This window comes from Echiichthys vipera (assembly GCF_963691815.1).
Source record: "Echiichthys vipera genome assembly, chromosome: 17".
In the NCBI taxonomy this organism is placed as follows: domain Eukaryota; kingdom Metazoa; phylum Chordata; class Actinopteri; order Perciformes; family Trachinidae; genus Echiichthys; species Echiichthys vipera.
The window spans coordinates 20,139,278-20,161,549 of NC_139842.1; the positions used below are offsets into that span (position 1 = coordinate 20,139,278).

General features: G+C 43.3%; 1 protein-coding gene across 1 annotated transcript in view; it reads right to left on the reverse strand.

The window, feature by feature from the left end:
* spop (speckle type BTB/POZ protein) overlaps positions 1–21,454 on the reverse strand; it is a gene marked incomplete at both ends in the record, with an annotated part of 58,172 nt that extends 36,718 nt beyond the window's left edge. The window contains 8 exon segments of the mRNA XM_083931280.1: positions 5,882–6,006; positions 14,619–14,800; positions 19,163–19,284; positions 20,659–20,706; positions 20,709–20,765; positions 20,867–20,932; positions 21,184–21,329; positions 21,448–21,454. Of these exon segments, the coding sequence (XP_083787406.1) occupies positions 5,882–6,006; positions 14,619–14,800; positions 19,163–19,284; positions 20,659–20,706; positions 20,709–20,765; positions 20,867–20,932; positions 21,184–21,329; positions 21,448–21,454 (753 nt within the window).
* Positions 21,455–22,272: the final 818 nt, after the last annotated feature.

Sequence of the window (22,272 nt, forward strand, 5' to 3'; positions counted from 1 at the left end):
TAATCTTTAGCATATCTGTAGAGAGACTGCTTGATATGCATCAAGATGCAACTTTACAGCAGAAAAAAACCTGTAACAGCCTGATACAAAAAGACGGTTTTGTCTCTGTGGCTAGTTTGCTACAGAGCTCAGAGGTCACTCAACCACGGAGAAGAGAGAGAAAGAGAGAGGTTTATTCTATAATGTGTAGATATGTAGATTTTTCCAGTTCCAGTCCAGTTCAGACCAAAGATTTGTGACAAGACGAGTTGAATCTTGCAACACTGCCAGTTCACAGCAACGAGACGAGACAGTGTACAGTACCATCTCCATAGCAACCGCTCTCTGTACTTCCGTTCTAACTTCTGACTTTTCAGATTTTTTTTTTTGTATTTGGATTTAATTTGTAGCATTATAAAATATAAATATATATATATGGAAATAGGCCTGTCAAGATACCAAATTCGGCTGGCCGATAAATTGTCCCAGAAATTATTGCGAGAAGCGATGATTTTGGCGTTTTGAGACTATTTTCAACAGATATAATGATAATGGCATGATAATGCAAGTGCAACGTTTATTCCTAAAGAATATTTAACACTAGAACTCAAAGACATTTTAAATATCCAAAATAAATAAACAAAACAACCGAAAACAAATAAAATGGACTCTATGGACTATTTAAACATACACTCACGCCTTTGGTTGCTACTGTTTTACAACAAATGCGACACACCGGCTCGCTCAGGTGAGGTGGTTCACCGCGGTCATGCGGTTTGAAGCTGAAGTGCTCCCAAACGGCAGCTGTGGCGTTCGACTTTGAAACCAATTATGTCTTTGTTTTTATATCTCCAAATCTCAACTTCTGTGTCCTCTAACTTGCTCCTCACAGGGCTCTCCTGCTGCACTCTGGGTAACGCAAGGGGTCCGCCTCCCCACACAGAGGCCGTGCGGCTAACGACACGAGACGAGAGTTAACTACTCATCACGCTGAGGAAGAGGGAGGGGGTTCAGTGGAAACAGATGCACCGGACTGAAAGCTCTTGTCCTCCAGTCTCTTTGATAGAGGGACACCAGGAAAAATGAAAAAAATGTAATTACAAAGTAATCAAGCTCATTAAAAGTTATCATGTGATTAAATGATCAATATATTTATTGCTTATTGCAACAGGCCTATATGAGGACAGATACTGATACTGATACTTGCTACAGATGTATTTCAAGAACTGATGAAAGAGCAAAAACACAGTTTTATTTGCCTGGTTCGTTGCTTTGTTCTCGATCATGGCGCTCCCTCTCATTATTTATTCTCGAGCTCGCTTGACTCTCTCTCTCTATGTCGTTCTTTCTCTTTCTCTGAGCTGCTGACGACTTGACAAGCTGAGTCTTAGGAAACAAGATCAGCCGCTTTGAGTCGAGACGAGACGGGCCGGTTCACACCGTTGCAACGTTAACCTGTAACCTGTTCGGTCTTGCCTCAAATGTTTGGTCTAAACTGGGCTTGAGAGACACGGTTGAATAAATGCACATCGTAGAACTAGTCTGTCGTGGTTAAATTGGTTTGCCTCTCTCAAAATGCAAAAGAATAGACATTTGAATACGATTCTAAGCCATGTTTGGTTTTTTTGAAAGGAATATTTGAACATGAATTTTGACAGCCCTAGAAGAGACGGTCTCCTCTGTCAAATGAACCAAATGTGTCCGGCAGCAGTAACTCTCCGAAACTACTCTACTGACTGACATAAGGTGGACCGATGTGTTCTTCCACATTTCAGCAGCCAATTTAACATGACTGACGGATAAGTTTCACCATAAACTTCTCCCTTCCAAAACCGAGCCTTCTCTTCCCTTTATTCAGTCTTTCCGAGTAGGAACCCTTACAGTGTCAGTCAATACGACTCTGCACTGCCTGCAGGCAAATCGTGACAGCGCAAAGTCGTCATGACTTTCCAGGACCCCACGAGTGTCTGCATGATCTATACTGTAGTATCAACAGCTAGATAGTGATGGTCTGACCTTAGAGCAAAAGGTCACCTACCGTGCTGACGGGGAAAGAAAGGAGCGGGTAAAGAGAAGTAGGATTTAACCTCCTTTTCCTCTGCGCCTCATTAGAGGAAGAATGAGTAAAGAAGCATTTCATCCATATGAAAACATTTTCACTGAAGCTAAATCCAAACCACCTTACCTTTATTTTTCCTCTTCGTTTGTTCTTCACCCCCGTTGGCTCGATGCCACCCAGTGTGCCCACTTTCCCCGAGAAGGCCTTTCCTTCAATCTCTCTTCGTGACTCCTCCATTCCCCCCTCCTCCTTTATCTCTCTCTCTCTCTTTGTCCCTCATGCTCTCTTTTGACAGCCAACGCAGCACCTTTAATGGGAGCTATCTCCTCATTAAATACCTGCAGGTGTCTGCAGCGCTTTGGCAGGGATGGAGGGAGAAAGAGAGATGGAGACAAAGAGGGAGACACAAAAGTGAGAGAACAGAGGCTAGTGTTGTTCAAGCCCTCTCCAACATGACATACAGTCAGATTCCCTGCACTGAATTTGAATTACTAATGTCTCTGGAGGCAAATGAACCAAGCACAGGGACCAAGGGTCAGGAGGAGAGGTTGAGCCAGCACTCCCCTCCAACAGTGATCTGGCCTCTCCTCATAGCCTTTCCGCCTCTTTGACACTCTACTACATAGAAGAAGAAAGACGGGAGACGAAGGAGGGCAGAGAGGGAGGACGGAAAAATAGGGAGGCTGAGCAGAGGGGGGAGAGGAGGGACATAGGGGAGAGGTGAAGGTAGAGTGGGGGAGAGAAATGATGCTCAAAGTGGGAGGCAGCCAGAGATGAAAGGGAAAGGGGGAAAAGAGGAGGAGGAGATTGGGTTTGAATGAGAGATAAGATGGAGTGGAAAAAGAGGAAATGGAGAGGATGAGAGAAGAGGGGGGGGGGGCGCTGGGCTCTGGGACGACGGGGCTCTGTCAGATGCAGGACGAGACCATCTGGACGAAAGCGGCGCCAGGTCTCTGACGTTTAAACACTGGGCTTCACTTTCACATGGAAGACGACCAGGAAAAGAAATTCAAACAGACGCTCTGCACTTTCTTACCACCATCCACCCAAAACACAACTCCGACAACAGTCCTGCCCACATGTTGGTGGAAAAAGCTACCAGAGCACACTTTTGGCAATCTCAGTGTTTACTGCACACACCATCCCACTCCTTCTACCACCTTGTTTTCATACACACACACACACACACACACACACACACACACACACACACACACAAACAAACACAAACAAACACAAACTGTCTGTTTGAATTTACCTGTATTCACCACTTTGTCTTAGCGCCTGTCTCTTTAAGCCCTCCTCCTGAAAAAGCCCGGTCTGTTTCGGTTGGTTGGCTGTTCGGTTTTTCAGGGTTTTCCGCATCTACTTTCATCATCTCTTTGGTCTTATCTGTGTGCCTGGCAACATGAACAAACAGGACCAAGGCAGGCCGCAACGACAAGTTAGGACAGCAAGAAAAAAATCTTAGGTGTCTTAGGAAACAGCCACTAACCTGTGCACCAAACTCATTCTCCAAAAACTGGAGGAAAAAAAAATCTACGAGAAAATACCCACTTCAAATTCACTTCAAATGCACCTGCAGCAGTAACGTCACCTGAGGAAAAACAGGGTTTGCGGGGGGGATGGAGACGATCCCAGCTGATATTGGGCGTAAGGCGGGGTACACCCTGGACAGGACGCCAGTCTATCACAGGGCACATAGAGACGAACAGAGACAGCAGACCATTCACACAATTAACCTAACATGTGCATGTCTTTGGACTGTGGGAGGAAGCCGGAGAACGCGGAGAAAACCCACGCAGACACGGAAAAACACTACAGGATAAAATCAAAACGAGAAGATAAAGAATTGATTTTATTCCTGCAGCTTAATACACAGGTTTCTTAGCTGGTCACTTTTTAAAAATATATATATTTTACAGTTGTACTGTTTACTTTATTGTTTTTTTTTCTGTCTCAGTGTGATTAGATGTGTTTTATTATGATTATGCTGTTGTCTTAATGTGTTTGTTTGTGCTGTGGATTGGTGTCTGGAGCATTGAACCAAATTCATTTTCCTGTGCGGGATAATAAAGTTGATCGGAATCTGAATTGGTGTCTCTGCACTGTAGCAACACTTTCTACCCCTATAAAGTAGAGTTGTGACATCACAACCGTACAGAATTGCTGACTGCTCGTTTAAAGGCACAGTTTCTGAATAAGTTGTTATGCAAAACAAAGTTGAAGAAAACTTCTTAGCACTGGGATTACTTTTTAATCTTAAAAAGAGAAAATGTTCTCTGCGTTTATCTACTTTCTTCTCTCATTTAAACTTTTTTTCTGTTGAACACAGTTTTTTAGATTAACCACATTGATTTTTCATTGTGTATAAAATGTGCTGCATAAATCAGGTTTACCTCGCCTTGCTTGTTCATCAGCAGAGCCGGCTAATTACCACAGTAAAACAGAGATTTACGGGGGAGGAAGCGGCCACAGAGGACTTGAACCATCCCAATCCCACCTCCCTTCAGGAGAGTGGATGCGTTCAGTGAGAGAGGACTCTTCAAGGTAACTAATCCCTCTCTCTTTCAGCTCATTCTCTCCAGCAAACAGTCCTCAGAATTACATCCCAACGAGACACGTCTGCACAACACACACAAGCTACTCACGCACACACAAGCCACACACACACACACACACACACACACACACACACACACACACACACACACACCCACACACACACACACACACACACACACACACACACACACACACACACACACACACACACACACACACACACACACACACACACACACACACACACACACACACACACACACACACACACACACACGTACACACGCTCTACCCCCATCCCACATGGCTCCGGAGAAGCAGCACTGCCCCTCCTACCCCTCTGTCAATAAGCCCAGTTTGGAAACACTTTAAACAGACTTGCACATTGCTCCGCTACAAAAAGGGAAAACTTCAAGACATGCTCTCATCCATACCCTCAGGGTTAATTAGAATTGTTTTAAACAGCTACTGCCATGCTTTTTAAACATTTATGGGTGCGTGCATTACAACTAAGACATTAACATATTCAGAAAGTTTAACCTCTTCTCTGCACCCTGGTTCCATTATGAGGAGCAGAGGGGAACGAGAGAGAGAGGACAGTTGACCTCTGCTGCCCCCTGTGTTACAGCTGAAAAACAACAAGGGAATTTTCAATGAGGAGCAGCAGCCGGCTCTGGATCAGAGGAATCGGGGCCAAGCCACCGCACCGGCTGAATGACAATCAGCCTGTATGTTAGCGTTGAGAGAGAGAGATCTAAACCCAGAGGCTATGTAGTACCAATAAAAACATACATTATTCACTAACAGGGACATACAATGAGCTGTAGTGCTGAATAAAAAGACGAGTGAGACAGGAATTACAATTGTGATCACTCCGAGGCAAAAGCACCAATACAAAGAATACATTTAGATATTTCAACAGTATTTTGAGATTCTATTAAAATTAGATATTCTGGGGAAGTGCAAGTACGTTCTACTTATGTACACACAATTCAGCATCAGTGTGAGTCACAATTTTGATTTGAAACGTTAATCACAGAAGTCTAGAAATACTTTATTGATCCCGAGCTGGGAAATTGCAGTCAGTAAGTCTGTGTTTTGCAGTTTTGAAATATGACTACTAATTTTGATGTGGCAATATAATCAGGATTATCATATTTGAATGTGCAGCCTGTACTATGAATTTATTTGGGAAAGGTTTTTGAGCTTAAAAATGAAGACAGTGTGCACTCTGTGTACCAAATAACCTGAGTTCAGATGAGCTTTCTCAACCTTTACCTCAAAAAGTGTTAATTTGTCATCGTGCAGCAAGCCGCTGGCCTCGTCGAGCAGGATGTCCCTCCTTGTTACCTTTTCGAAACCCCAGTCCTTCCCATGGACAAATTGGTACGCTCTCTGGCACTCTGGGAAAGAAAACACACGGACAAACAAGGAAAAACAAGATTATTTGGAGACTTTCACAACATGATTAAGCCCCTGTGTGCGTGAAAGAGAAAGTTTGTTATGAGTCACGGCCATAAGCAGCGGAGAAACAATGGCGAAGGAGGCTGGGTGCAGGAAGTATTGCCTGCAGGGAGCTTTTAACACTTCAGAAGAAAACAGAATCTCTCTCTCTCTCTCTCTCTCTCTCTCTCTCTCCGTATCCTTTCGCGGCCACATAAAGACTAGTGGTAAACATGAGACACAACTGCTGTGCCTCTTTGGCCAAGAAGTGAGAAATTGCAGCGATCAAAGCAGTCCAATTATCATGTGTTTATGGAGTGCCAATTATCTCTGACAGTGGCAAGAAGTATTCTGTTGCACTACAAAGACACAGGAAAAGGTTCCGGAGTTCTTGTCTGTACAGTAGTCATACTGTGTGGGCGGTCAAAGCTATCTAGAGTCACCTAACAGTCACAAATGCTCACACACAAGGTCAAAAGATAATGACTGTGGGCTATGACTGCTGCAGAGATCACAGCAAATTAAAGCTAATTGCCAATAGAAAGGAAGCAAGGCACTAACATAAATTCTGCACGTAACCGGAGCTCTGTTGGAGGGATATAACACCACTCTTCGGAGAAATTACATCATTCGCCATTTTGTTAATGAGTCGAAAACGCTTCCTTGGGCACCGCTCTGGGATTTCTGAATGTGTTCAGCCGAGACGAGCTTCAAACCCTTTCTGTGTATGGAGACATCTTTGTCCACCCCTATCAGAGTAGACATGCCTCACCACACGATGAAGGTAATAACTTGAGGCTATATATGTCTTGTATTATGTTCCCTGTCCTATATGGGCTTAAAGGCATCAAACGATGAAGGAAAACCCCCAGAAACCAATTCACTATTTCAAGCACTTTCATTTCTTTGGTGGATGTCATCAAGATGCCCTACACATGATGTCAACATGCATCTGGATGATTGGATTGTGTTGAGAAAGAGCAGAATCACAATGTGGGAGCAAATTCACTATAAAACAATCTAAAGATCCCATCACCAACAGAGGTTGTATGGCGCTTATTTGGCCGTGCTGACAAAGTGTAACAGCGATGTGTCCCCCAGTCTACAAACAGAATATCAACTCCATGTATGTAAATGAGCATTTGTGCATGAATCAAATCAGGAAAGCACACAGGCAAACCCAACAGGGAGCTCCTGTATAAGTATTAAGAGGGCAGTCAGGTGCCTAGGAGGCTGGGATTTGCAAGAGACGTCAGAATTCTACTTGTACATGAGGATTATTTTGAGTAAATGTAAATGTTATCATATCCCCAGCGGCATGACATATCATGAAATGTACAGCTATTTGAGACTAACAATGTGCAACAAAAAAAAATGAAAACATCTGTATAGATCCTGTGCCTGAATGCTCACTAAAAGACACAAATGTTTTCGGTCCAATTTAACGGATGTATTCTGTGTTTCTTAAGGTCAGTTATGACATTTAAGATTTATGTGGAACATGCAAACTAGGGATGCTAATTTTTGACCTTTTTTATGGTATATGCTCTGCGAACAGGTGGCATATTTACACATCTTACTTATTGAATTGAAGATTTTTTTCAACCAAACCAGAGTTGGGGGTTGTTGAAAAGATAGAAAGACGGGCAGAAATGTTTTTCCTTTATTTTGTTTCTGTCCAGTTTAAATGATGTGTTTTTTTACGCTGATCAGTGAAGTCAGATGACTGTTTCTATCAAAAGAGTCTGGTGGCTTTGAGCAGAGGATAGAACAGCAGCATCCTACTCAGTAAATTGAGGGTTTATTTTGATCAAACCAGAGTTGAGGATGGGGGGAAATATCTCCAATGAAAACATCCTATATCCATTCACAATCTAGATTCAGCTCAACACCAGAGGATAAAAAATAATAAAGACCAGCCTTGAGTCTTCAGAGCCGGTTAGAGGGCAAGGAGTAGTCAAAGACTCCTGTTAAAAGTCGACTGAAACGGGCTATAAGCTGCAAAGTCCCCACATACGAAGAGGTCATCACCTCTCACGTTCATACATCTGCAGTGTGTGCAGACTACATGTGTTTAGCCCCGGCAGTTCAAACAGATTTTCCTTCGGGCTGCTTCTGCGTAGAGATCCCAACAGGATATCTGCAGACAGATCACAGCGGGAAGTACTAAGATGAACTGTCAACACTGCTGTAAGATCCTGTGTCAAATCCTCTGTTTGGATCTGAGGAAGCAGACAGCCTAAGAGGGGATTGGTGGAGGAGTGCAGTGCATATGCAGTTATTCCCACCACTGCTCATGCAGGCGGTCCTTCACTGTAATCCCCTGCCCCCAGAGACTGCGCACGCAAAGATGCTGACAGAAATCACCATGCATAAAACACACACATGCATAAGCATGTATGCAAGTGCAAAAATTACAAATCCTTGCATTCTGCTTTTTCACAGCACTCTACTTTATTCATTGTTCTGCTACTGAGTGTAACAGAGGGAGAACAGTGTTTCCAAAGGAGGCTGAGTTTATAGAGCAAAGATCTCTCAACCAAAGCAGAGCAGAATGAAGATAGAGTCAAACTTCTGTGGCCTCAGTACACTTTGTGCCACTGTTTGTGGCTGTGTAAACATAGTACCTAGATCCCTCTCAAGGGTCTGAAGAAAGTCTTTTTACCCCCTCCTTCATGTCCTTTAAAACATGTTTGATAAAACCTAGCACGTGAGACCCAGATGAAATCCCCAAGGCACAGACTCTCCTTGTGAAGTTGTGTTATTTGGGTATGAAACAAGATGAGTGAGGACTTCCCCAGGGGCAGTATCTGAAGCTAAACTCGGGTGTGAGGAGAGAGGTTGGCAGGAGAGTGAGACGGAGGGGGAAGCGAGCCAAGAGGAAGTGAGAGGGGTGAGGAGAGGTGAGAGGGAGTGCTGAAAGAAGCTCGAGCAGAGGTGCGAGTGCTTACCCGTGACAGTGAGGTGCCTGTGTGTGTGTATAAAAGTGAGTGCTTACATGCATACAGGCACCGATGATTAGGGTTTGCGGGTGTGTGTGTGTGTGTGTGTGTGCTGAGCTCAGCTAATGCCATGATGCCATTTCTATTGGGGCATCGGAAACCTGCACTGGCAGAGAATCAACTGCAGGTCACATCGCAGTCGCTCACTCTTTCACTGAGCTGGCCAACGTGGCGGCAGCACAACCACCCTGCCAGAATACCAAAAAGAGCTAGAGAGTGGTGGTGGGGAAAAGTGTTGAAAAAAGCTGGTATGACAGATTAACAAGTGCAGAAGTGACACAGACATAAAGATCACATCAACGTATGGGGCGATTATTCTGGGACATGTGTGAAAAATCACAGTTATGATTCAGACATGCATAGGTTACTGCTAAATAGAAGAAAAGAGATGATATTCAAGTTTTTCTCACCACGCCAAAAAAAGACTGAAGGTGACGGGGAAGGTGAGAAAAATGAATTCTGAGCAGGAGACAGAGAGAAAGATGAGGAAAGCTGGGGAGCGATGCCAGGGTGTTTAAGTGAGCGGGGGCATCCATATTCAGGCGGAGGGCTCAGGGGCACGCTTGGCACACGGAACGAGAAGGTCGCCAGAAGACGAGCTGGCATGTCGAAAAATAACAGCCGACCCAGCAGCCAGAGTCAACATCTCTCCTCCTGTCTGTCACTCGTCTGGCCCCAACTTCCACACATTCAACTGACCGGACGCTAACCACTGCTCAGTCTTTCAAAACCTACAGAGTGCTGCACAGATGACGTATATTTGTAGGATGACCTGGAAGTTCGGCTCTCTTGACAAAACGTTGATGGTATTTCTCCACTGTATTTTTGCAGAAAATAAGCTCTTTGGGGAACAAAAGTTTATGATACTTTCATGTTCCGTTCAGCAAGATGATCTTCATAAATGAACACACTTTTATGATTATGAAGCTAAAGGTAGGCTACAAACAAACTGCATCACACACTAGATTCCTGAATTCACGTGTACCGCCTGGTGACATTTGTAGTCTCATTTAACAACACATATTTACGTATTTACTGTCATATTTTATGTCATAGAACCTCTCGAGGACTCCAGGGTCACTAAGAGTAAAGCAGGAACGACCCAACATGGCTGCTGCAGTCAACATTTAAGAGAGAGTAAATGATAGTGAGCTTTTAAAAAGGTATGGCCTTAATGGAGATGGCATAATGAACTGGGTAGAGTTGGGCAGGGGTGCCATCACATCACCAACCAATAAAAAACACCAATAATCTAATTTCCAGATTTGGCATAGCCATTAACTGCCTATAGAAGTGTGTATTTATCTCACTTACAACACAGTTTAAAAATATAATGTAAACCTTCCCTCTACACAGTTATTCACACTGCATAAAGCAGATAATTGACGAGACAGTCTTTCCGAGAAGAAAATGTAACCTCTATTGAAGATTGAGTTCTATAAGCTAGTGTCAGCACAAAAATGCCTATTGACATCCTCTCTACACATGTCAATACTATCTGATTATGTAAAGACTGACCAATAGCTTCTCCTCTAGCCTGCTCCACTCACCCACTTAGCCTTTGGCTACAAAACAACAAAACCATTGTCTGTAGGGGAGACTTAACAAGGAGACTATTTGAATACAAAACAGCTTGCGGCAGAGGATGAGAACTTTCCATCTCTCCTCTCCGAGCTGTCAGAAGAGGAGTCTGCAGGGGGGCAGATGTTTTCTCTGGCAAAAGGGAGGGGGAAGGAGGAGGGAGGGTGTCAAGAGACAAGTTACAACCTACCCAACAGCCTCAGAGGAGAGAACCAGCACATTAAGCCAGGGAGAGAAATTATGTGGCCAAGGCGAGAATACGATGTGTGGAGGGGGGTGGTGGGCTACCACTGCTGCCTGAATTTATCTCCATTAGTAAGTAGGGACCATCAGAGGATCCAGACACAGACACACACACTCTAGTAGCGGGCTTAAGGGCTGACTGGTGCAGATGCTGTGTTTCATCAGATAATGTCAAGAGTACAGCCTTCAAATCTTGGACACCTCAACACATCAATCTCAATTTGCACGCGCTACTCAAAACAAATTAAAATGTATACCCCCCTTTTAAAAAAAATAAAGAATGAGTGTACAGCCAAAGCTTTTTTTGCATTAGTGACTTGCCTCATCCAAAAGAAATTCAAAACTGACAACACAAACTTCCACTCCTCAGAGCTTCACCTCAGCACTGAGAATTTCCAATCAGCATGATTTTGACATTTGCCTTCGATAGCAATGTTGCTTTATTTCAATACAGCGCACTCACTACGGTTTCAAAACTTTAATTTATTTACTGATTACCCACTCATTCTTTAGTATGACTCACTGCATGTAGCCTGTTGGGATGACACCTGTCATTGGCCGCCGATTTCAGCTGGCATTTTCCTCCCCTTCTGCTATCTATGATGCAAGGGAACCAAAGCTGCATCCGGAGTTTGTGATTGGCTTGAAGAAATACAAACAACCCAGAAAGTTTTTTCCCTATTCCAGAATGTTACTTTTCTCCTGCGCTGTGGAGATGTGGAGGTCTGGCAATGCATGACTCCTCATTCTTCTACCTAACTATTCCTATTTAAAGCCCTCGTAAAGCACTATACCTAATATGCATTGTATCAGAAATTGTCCCCACAGGGACAAAGTGTATAAGCAGGCCAAGAAGTGACCTGCCACATAAACATTCCACAGCCACCCAGCTTTCTTAATTAAGGCACTTTGTTTTTATTTGGCCTTTTTTGCTAGAGGCCTGGATTAAATTGGATTCTAAATGATCCAGAACCGATAGAGCAATCTTTACAGCCATATTCTTAGACGGAGTGCTCACTAAACTGTCACAAATATGCTGGCAGTTGGGTAATTTTCTCCTGTGACAGGGCGAGCGAAGTGGAGGGCCCAGGTCTCCCCAGGGGGATTGTGGGAAGATTGGAGGAGGGCATATGGCAAGAAAGGAATGGGGTGTGCACCGTAGAGCACACCATTTATAGGCGAAAGCCCCTTGAGACACAAAAAGAGAGGAGGAGAGCAAAATGAGATCCTCTTCACTTCACTCGGTATTCCCCACATTCAGGCTTTTTCTGGGGTCATTTAAGAGAGCAGTGCTCGTGAAATGGCAAGCAGTGAAACCACACACCTCAAAGGTCTGTTTATTGCTCATCCCACAGGCAAATCCTCCTCACAATACCACCCAGCCACCAGCATACGTGATAATAGCCAGGAGAGAAAACTATAAGGACAATAAACAGCAGTGAGGTTCAGTTATCTAAGCTGAGAGTTAAGAGTGGGTATTCCAACATTACGGGGTAGAAGTGGAATAAAAAAGGGATAAAAGAATAAGAAAGTGATATTGTGAATGTGAAAAGAGAGGAGAGAGAGGTCTAAGTTAGCAAATGAGGGACAGACAGAAAACAGGAAGGGGCGGGGGTGTCAGGTTCACATGGGGGAATGTTTCTCAGCAGGAAAATGATTTCCCTTTCTACACAACCTGCACCGCAGGGGGTTGTACACAGTTTCACTGCATACACCTCCGATTCAAACACACTTCCGCCTCCCACCGCTTCCTCTCCCCTCCTCCCCTTCCCACCCCATCTTCCCTCCTCCAATCTTCCTGTTCAGTACGCTGCAAGGCTCCAGGAGAGAGGGAGGCAGCCAGAAAGCCTGATAACCAGGAAGCGGTCACATCTGGCCCTCACTAATTCAATTCCACACAAGTTTGCTTTTCCTCCCCATAACATAACCTAATTAAAAAAGTAGGAATTGGAGGCACATTCATTTCCAATTCATCAACGGGGGAGAGAGGCGGACGAAGACTTCTAAAAAGGTTCAGTCTTTTTTAATTAAAATCAAAATTGCCCCATGCTACTCTGAATTATATATTTACTAGAAATGAATCCAAGCAGCAGTGATTACACAAACCCATATGGCTATCAATACCTCACATTATTAGACACACTCGGGAGTATTAGACACACTCCTCTCCTCCTGCATTTACAAATTTCAGCTCCCCAGAGCACAGGTGCGACAGGAGCTTTTAATTTTGAACCTTTCAAACTTTGAAAGATCCAGTTTTTCTGCTGAACGTAGACTTCGATGCAGTTCGGAGCTGAACAGTTTTTCACTTATTGGCACCAAATTATTTTCAATGACAAGTTGACAAAATAACAGAAGTGGTTAGAAAATGAGGACTTGTGTTTCAGAGGCCCTGGTCAACATGCATCTTGAGTGATCCGATCACAAGTTGTTGTTTTTTCTACTTGTGTGACATAAAGGGGTGGATGATTACCTCAGATATGTTGGAACATTCAAATGTTGGACCATTTGCAGTAATTTTTAGGTTTCACGCTTTGAAAACTGGATATCCATCATCTACTACAACTCCCTGCTCATTTTGTGGATATCCAAAATGCTTCCGCCCCACCAATTTAAGGTCTCATTTTTGCGCATGTAAGGCTTTAATGTCAGTTCCCTTTGACATTTTAACAGCTCTTCTTCTCAACCTTGAGGTGAACTATGAGAGGAGGTTTCACTGCACACAAAAAACAAGTCTTGAGAGATTAATTTTCACTGGGCAACAATGCAGGATTTAGGGCACCAAAAATGGTTAATGCAAAATCAGTTTTTCCTGACCTCCCTCTGTGGTGTGTTCCAGTAAAATCAAATGAGCCAAGGTGTTTGGCGCACCCATAATATATCTCTGTGGGCTTTTCACGATGTTCAGACATCATGGACAAAGCCAGTTCATGGGATTTGAGAACGCTACGCTTTCACTTCCACTTCTGCAGATGACATCAGGATGTGGTCTGAGCAATTGGATCTCAATAATAAGAATAATAAGAATAAATGCTTTGGGATAGGGACAGTGCACATTAATGCATCGATATTTAAACATCTCTGTAAAAATGTCGGATTATAGCAAAGCTTCTAATTTGCATCCGTAGTCCCAATGCATCCTGATTGTGTTCACACCTGCATGTAGAACTGTCCACACTCATCGGATCACCCGAGACGCATGTTTATACCAGGTCTGAACAGAGCAGAGTGCAGGTCAGTTGTTTTAGGTCACACTTAGGGCGCACTCACACTGTCCATCCGTACCGTGCCCAAACAGGTTTTGCGGGTAAAGTCTAGTTCGTTTGACCAGTGTGAGTGCAACCGCACCGTGCCTAGCTGCAGCCAGCCTGCCGGCCACGGACTGTTTGGGAGAGGTGGGCTTTTGTAGAGCGTGTTTGCACATGTACGAGCACAAGCGTGCGCACGTGTACGAACACGAGCACGAGGCCTATGGCAGCTCTGACATAATTTTGTGTGCACCACCTGAAAATATTCAAAAACAGTCGGACAAGACGCACAAAAACTCAGAGGTCTATGGAAAGATTTGTAAACAAAGCGACGCATCGCGATGACGTCAGTCAATGCATGTGATGTGTTACGGCGTGATGACGTATAGGCAGCAAGAAGCATTCGCGCGAGGCCCAGGTAGTGTGAGTACAAACGGGCCTGGGCCGCAGGAGGAGAGGGAGGGGGCGACAAGTACCCTAAAGCACGGGGCACAGTACGGACGAACAGTGTGAGTGTGCCCTTAGCCGTGGCTTTAGTCTCTTCTCCTTTGGCATTGAGGATAGAAAACTTGCTCACCTCACTTTTTGGAGAGCTGACTAAGAGCGAGTAAAGTAAAAGATAAATCAGTGACAGATCTTTACTCTCTTCATCCAGACCTTTAGGGTTCACATGCAAACACCTGGAGGTAGGAAAAGAAAGAAAGCTTTTTGTATGCAATAATAATATTATAATATCAGTAGCGGCACTCTGGCTATTATAATGTGATTTAGACTTATTCTGTGAACACTGTTGCACATTTTGCATCTGTGGCTTCACAGTCAGATCTATTGATTTCACTCACAACCCTTTGCTTGTGCCAAAGTGATGGTTTGATGGTATTGATTCCGCGAAAAACACTTTTCATAATAGCATGAATCTGACCCCATGTACTTCTGAGTATGGCTGCATCTCTCTAAGTAGGCAGATTCAGAAATCTGCTGTAGACCCAACGTTCCACTTTCTTTCAAAGCAGAAATATTATATATTTTACCCAGCATATACAAAATATTTGCTTTGTTCAGTACATCGATTCAACAGGTGAGTCACCCTCTTTGTATGTCTACATAGAGCACTTTAGGACAGAGAAATAGAGTCCACACACTAGATAAAGCTCCCACCAAACACAAATGTATTACTACCAAGGTGACGTACTGCTCTGATGAAGAGAAGGTCTCTCAAAATGTCACCTTGGTGGTAATACATTTATGTTTTCATGGGATCTCTATCTAGTGTGCATACTTTATTTCTCCGTCCTGTAACATGCTTCTGTCCTGCACCTGGTGCTTATCGTCTGGATGTGTTTGTGAACTTTTACATAGAGCAGTTCTACTGGGTAATCCCTGTGCATTTGGAACATATGCACAGAAACAGTAACATGAAACATATAACCATGGTGATGTGGACTATTCCACTGCTAAACCATTTGAGACATACATTTCACGCTTGTGAGACAGTAACAATCTTCATGTGTCGGAGCACTCGAGACTCAGCACTGACGAGAAAAATCAATATCCATACATATATTCTATAGGTAATTGCCCAATAACTCTAAAACTCACCTTGTCAAATGACCCCAATCAATACACTAGGTTAAAAAACAGGTAGCAGTAACTGAATGTAGATTTTTCACACTGAATGTGTATTCCACAGTTGTTGTTTTTTTTTAATTTCCTTGTATTGTAGATAATATATCCTACATTCTTGGCAGGTTCTTGAATTCATCAACATAGGTGTTTTCATTATTGTTACAGTGCAGTCTGGATAGCATTCCTCTAACAAGCGTCTGTGAGAGCACCGGAGAAATAAAGCAATAATGCTGCTGACAGTGAGATATGATACACAGGGCGGGGAGAGAACAGTCACAATTGTTCACTCAGATAAGATGAGAAAGCAGGTAAATGGCCTTGGTTGGGCACTTACAAGAGGAAGTGGATTAATGGCATGATATCCAAAAACTACTTAGGTTGATGTGGTATTTGAAGAAAAAGCAAAGTTTTCCTCTGAATTTGCACATCTCCATTTATTTGTAATTCAAGCAGGTAACTTACAAATCCCAGACCCATTTTTGTGTGTTATTTTACCCGAGGCTGCAGTCATTACTTTCAGCCCCCCCCCCCCCCCCTTCAAAATTGCCATGTTCTTGTGTGCAATAAACCGATGTGATATCAGAGCTCTTCTGTCAGCAAGCCATTATTTTCTGTTGTTTAACGTGAAACAGTGTCGTTTTATTTTACTATTCAATATCAAAGTCTTGCAAGTGTATCCGTATTTCAAGCAGTTACTAATAAATACAGGATAGATGAAGCAGAAGTTTCTCTTTAAAGGTCCAATATTGTCCTCATAATCAGGGTCATACTTGTATTTTGGGTTTCCACTAGAACATGTTTACATGCTTTGATGTTCAAACTAGAATAACCCCTTACCATTGCATGCCTCAGCTAACCAGTCAAGTTGCAGTTTACATCCAAACTGTCCAGACTCACATAATATATGTAGTGAAGACTTTGAAGATATGTAATTAAGGGTATTAAGTGTATTTTTTTGCAAGACGTAGATGCTTCACACACATCTTCAGATCTCTACAATCAGCACAATTTCTAGATTAGTGTCACCAGGTCAGTATCTGACCAAATGTTTCCTTCTGTTCCTCAGTTATGAAACATTATGATGACACAATGAAGTTAACGCTTGACCTTATTGGATATAAAACGGCATCACTTCATTTTATCCTGTAAGACATTTGTGTGAAATGTGGTCATAAAGAGTGAAGGAATACTTGAGCTCACAGTCACAGTGACTTGAGTGTACCAAGTGGACATTTGTGCCAATTTTGAGGAAAATTCCTCCAGGGGTTCCTGAGATACTGCATTCACAAGAATGGGATGGACAAATTTTCTCTTTGAGACCCCCTCCTGAGAAAGCCCAGTCTGCTTGGTCAGCGTTTCCACGACTTCTGTATCCGCGCTATCTGAATTTCTGCACTGTCATTCAATATTCAAAATTAAAGAAATATATATATATACAGTATACTGTATATAGTTTAGTAGTGACATAACAACCGCATAGTTGACAATTCATTTAAGGACAGTTTCTGAATACTGGCTGTGTGCATTACTTTGTGGATTAAGCGTGTTCATACTCTCACAGTATTTATATAGCACCTCAACCTGCTTTATATATAAAAAAGAACAATATGGGACCTTTAATCTCACCAACCCATCAGTCCATGGTAGAAAGAAAGGTTGCCCAGAAATTCTTCAACCCAGCCACTTCTCCTCCTCCTTCAGGGGGATCCTGGGGCTTTCCAAGACCAGGTGGAATAAGTAATCCCCACAGCATGTTCCAGGTCAGACAGGGGGGCCCTGATTCCTTCCAGAGTAAGCCAGTCTAGACTGAAATAGTATTGCTCTGAATAAATCTGCGTTTCCTGGGAGGTTGAGCAGCGGGACATTTGGAGCAGCTTTGCTACTGTGGATGAGCCTGTGAATGTTCTCATTCGTCCAGGTCATCGTTATCCTCAAAGCAATTTCAGTCAAAAACAACTGGACTGGTTGTTTGTCTAGGAAGACGTTTCACCTCTCATCCAAGAGGCTTCATCAGTTCATGTACGCATCTGACCAGGCTGGGACTGGTCACACTAACTGGTGTGGAGATCCAGGTATTTAAACTCTCACAAGGCCGATGATGTCACTGACACCCTTTGTGCTCCAAGTGCCCACGCCCGTCGTTAGAGTGACAGTCGTTGGTGGGCAGTTGGTTTCGACTTCGTTAGTGCTCTATTGAGTCTGAACGACAGTCGTTGGGGTCACCCAGGCCATGTGTGAACAGTTGTCCTTTGAGGTTAGATTGTTGAATCTCCTGGGAAGGGATGAAAGGGCGGCATTGTAAATTGGAGATAAGTGGTGTCTCAGACACTGTGGATGTACTACCATCACTAAACCTTTGTTGCCCTGGCTTTACACTTTCAAATGTGTCTCCATGTTAGACTGCTATATGCTTAACACTAGAGATGCACAGATCCATTTTTTTCTGATCCAATCAGATACCGATACCTGGGCTGAGCGCATCGGCCCATACCTGATGCCGATCCGATCCTCCTGTTGAATGAATGAAGCGTATACTTTGCCATGTGAGTGAAGGCATCAGGCTTGACATAAACATTTAGCCTTGTTAAAAAAAGGTAACAAATTAACATGATTATAAATGTACTTAATATAATTTATTAACAAATAAAAAAAGACTTTACTTCCATGTAAAGTGCACTTAAAATAGATATTTTAAAATGTAATGTAAATCCCTAACCAGTGTTGCAGACATAGAATTGAAATAACTCGATCGCTGTAACTGTATTGCTGTGTATGACATTAATAAAAAAGGAAATGACTGAATCGTAATGTTGGATCGGCCTCATTCATCCGATATCAGATCCAGCTAATAAGTCAATATCTGAGCCGATATCCGTGCAGCACTATCTAACACATAAACCTTTATCCTGGCATTGATCGTGGTTTTATCTTTAACTCTGAGCCCACTACGATGTGAGAAAGTGAAGCCAGATTTGACAACATGAACTGCTGCAACTTTTTTTCTTGTATTTTATACCTAATAAACTCTATTTCTTTTTGTTTTTATTTCATATCCTCTGGTGTCTTCAATGACTGCAATTGCATTTAAATGTTCTTTTGTGGTGTGTTTCCTTTACGCTTTGTCTCGATGCTTTTGGTGTTTTGTGTAAAACACTTTGAACTGCATTGTCTCTGAAATGTGCTATATAAATAAACAGACTTTGCAGAAATTATTATTTCAAAGATGCCCCCGGTGATACAGACTAGAAGAAGGCACGCTGTCACTGAAGCAGGCGACTGGGTGCTTCAATCTCTTGAAAACAATGTTGCACCTCTCAAAGATGCCACAAGTGGATAATTGCTAAGAGTTTTTGGAGAAATTTTCTCCTACAACTCTCTTGGAGAAATATGAATATCTGATACCAGCCTGCACTAACCATTTGAGTTTGTCGCTGGCTCCAGAGGAGAAAGTGGAGCTTTTGATGACCTCTTCCGTCTCCTCACGACAGAAGCTGAAGTTGTTGATGGTCCACATGTGGGAGAACTTCACCACTTTGATCTGTGCGGAAAATACACGGGAAGAGCTGAAACTGGATCTCTTTATTTATATATTTCCCTATTCTACACGAGCGTGTGGTGTTTGGTCAGCCTGGACTTCAAAACCGCACATCAAAACTGCCTTTCATCTTAATAAACACTGACAACAAACAGAGGGAAAGAAGAAAGGATATTGTAAAAGCGTACATAAAAAACAAAATAATCTTGCAAGAGGAGATGAAAAACACCATCTTCAATGTCATACTTTATCTGCCTTGGCTCTTAACAGGAAAGTGATATCTGAACTAGCAAAGCCTGTGCTGCAACGACTGAAACAAGCGTGATTTCACAGAATAGGTAACCTTTAAACAAAGCCGGAAATTAAACCAAATTAGGCTTCTGATGCTGAATCAGTCAGGAAAACAGAGTCACTGGGGAAATCAAGACGTTATTCAATCCATTAAACTGCTCATTGTCCAGTTGTATAAAATATGAATAGGGCGTTGTTCTGAAATACGACGGTATCTACTGGAGCGAATGGCAACGCAGATGTTGGTGCTTCATTTCAGTGCAACTGGATTTTGAGAATTGTGACACTCCTGCTGTTAACAGTTGATATATATACAGTATTAGTAATAAAGAAGCCGTTCTTCCATGTCGCCGACCATCGTTTTGTGTGTTTGTTTGTGTTTTTTAATAAAATATCAGTTCAGGCACCAGTACCATTTTAAAAGTATTGTAACATTCATTCATTCATCTTCAACCGCTTGTCCCTGTCGGGGTTGCGGGGGGCTGGAGGCGATCCCAGCTGCTATCGGGCGTGAGGCGGGGTACACCCTGGACAGGACGGCAGTCTATCGCAGCGCACATAGAGACGAACAGAGACAGACAACCATTCACACCTACGGGCAATTTAGAGTCATTAATTAACTTAACACGTTCACCTCTTTGGACTGTGGGAGGAAACCGGAGAACCCGGAGAAAACCCACAGGGACACGGGGAGAACATGCAAACTCCACACAGAAGGGCCCCAGCCGGGATTCGAACCAGGAACCCTCTTGCTGTGAGGCGACAGTGCTGATCACCACGTAACAGTTTGGGAAAAAATCCCAACCCTAGATATTAAGCATTATGGACATACAGTATATACACTGATGTTTATATGTCTTGATAGCCAGGCTTACTTGCAGATGCAACACCCACATTCACAGAGCAAAAGTGAGGTTTATTTAAATAAATAAAAAAAGTATTCTACTGCTCACAGTCAGCTCTATTTAATATTATGCAAATACTCTTGACAGAACACAAAAAGATTATTTATCAGTATGAGTTATGCTCTCCAGCAGCTATCTTATGTTAAGGGAAATCATGCGCTCCCACACACTCCATCCTCACCTGAGTGTAACACCAGCTCTCAGCCATCGGGCCGCGGGAAATGTCCACCAGGGGGGAGGGGGGCTTGGGGCTCTGGACGTTGCCAGCCTGGATGATGCAGAGATGACCTGAATGGAGCCAGAGCACCAGCAGAGTGTGGAGTGAGGTGCTATGGGGAAGGGCCTGTAATCAGTCAAGCTGGCCACCTCTTAAATATCACCCGCTGTACTGAGCGCTGCAGACAGATGAATCCAGTACAACAGGGCGTCCACACTCCAAAATAGCTTCGGGCGCTCTGTAGGGACACAAAAACACATCCATTAAAATAACTTTAAACTAGTGAGGCACATTTCTATGAAAGGCGGTGACCTTGTATGAGTGCCAGTGTGTATGTGCTTGTTTTTGAGCATATCAAGGCAAATTCCTAATTGACCGGTTCGTCTAATTGAGCTGTATTTCCTAGTAAGTACGACAACACAGGTCTGGATTTGCTTTAAAGAAGGCTTCAGCATTCAAAGCACAGCAGCGTAGTGAGCTCTGCTTCACCGGGGGCAACCTTCCTTTATCTGTGCGTGGTTCCGTCTTTGTTTTTGCTTTGAGAGGAGCAGAGCGCTGTGCCAGCCATTCCATTTCAGCCACGGTGAACGGCCCGGCTGAAGAGAAGTGCAAGATTTTCATCTCAGGCTTCCAGTCTGCACTCACACAAACACACCCACAAGGTCATATGCAGTATTTTCAAAAGCCAATGCTGACTAAGAAAGGTCAAAGTTGGGTTTTTTTTCATCTTGAAATGCTGGCACTGATATTTACCCCGCATTGCCACACCATCTCTCAGTTTCTGTGCATAGCTATGGGAAACCTCATTATTTTTATCTAATTTCTGGTCCCTTTCCTACACTGGCAGTCTCATGGGATTTAAGATCTTGTTGAAAGAAAGACGAAAGGGGACCACGCGACAGTTTGGTTTCAAAGCTTCATCTCTCAGCTGCCTAAATCTCTTATTTCCGCTGGTTTCATGCTCTGCTCCTCTCAACTTCTTCTCCACATATTTCATACCTAAGTCGACACAAGGTCTCAGGATCTGGCTTTTCCCACTCAATGTGCACATCCCCACCGATCTCCTGCCAAAGAAACCCTCCCACTCTGCTGCTTAATTAGTGGCTGATTGCAAGAGAAGTTCAGGACCTGAGAAAACTTGGCAGAATCTGAGTATCGGGTCGAGAGCGCAGAGAGACAGAGCGAGAAATGAGGGAATGGGTGAAAAGTGAGACAGACCTCTGTCTTCATGAGTGGATTGTAGACAGAGGAGGCGACCTCAGCAGCTCCAGACACAGACACGACTTAATTAATGTTTAGAGATAACGCCTGCATCTGATCTTCCTCAATCCAGTGCCCCTCTTTTCTTCCCTTTGTGCTATTTGTATCTGATGAAAAACACTGGTGGCATTTTCGCTCAGTAAAACAATAAAATATTAATCAGAAAAGTTGGGAGAACAAGGCTGTACTGATTTGCAATTTAAATTACCTGAGACTTCCTGGCAATTAATTTCAGACTATATGAGTGAGTGAGGGCGTATACGCTGATTTTCACACGCATGTGTTTGTCTGTGTGTGTCATCATCTGGGCTTTGTTTC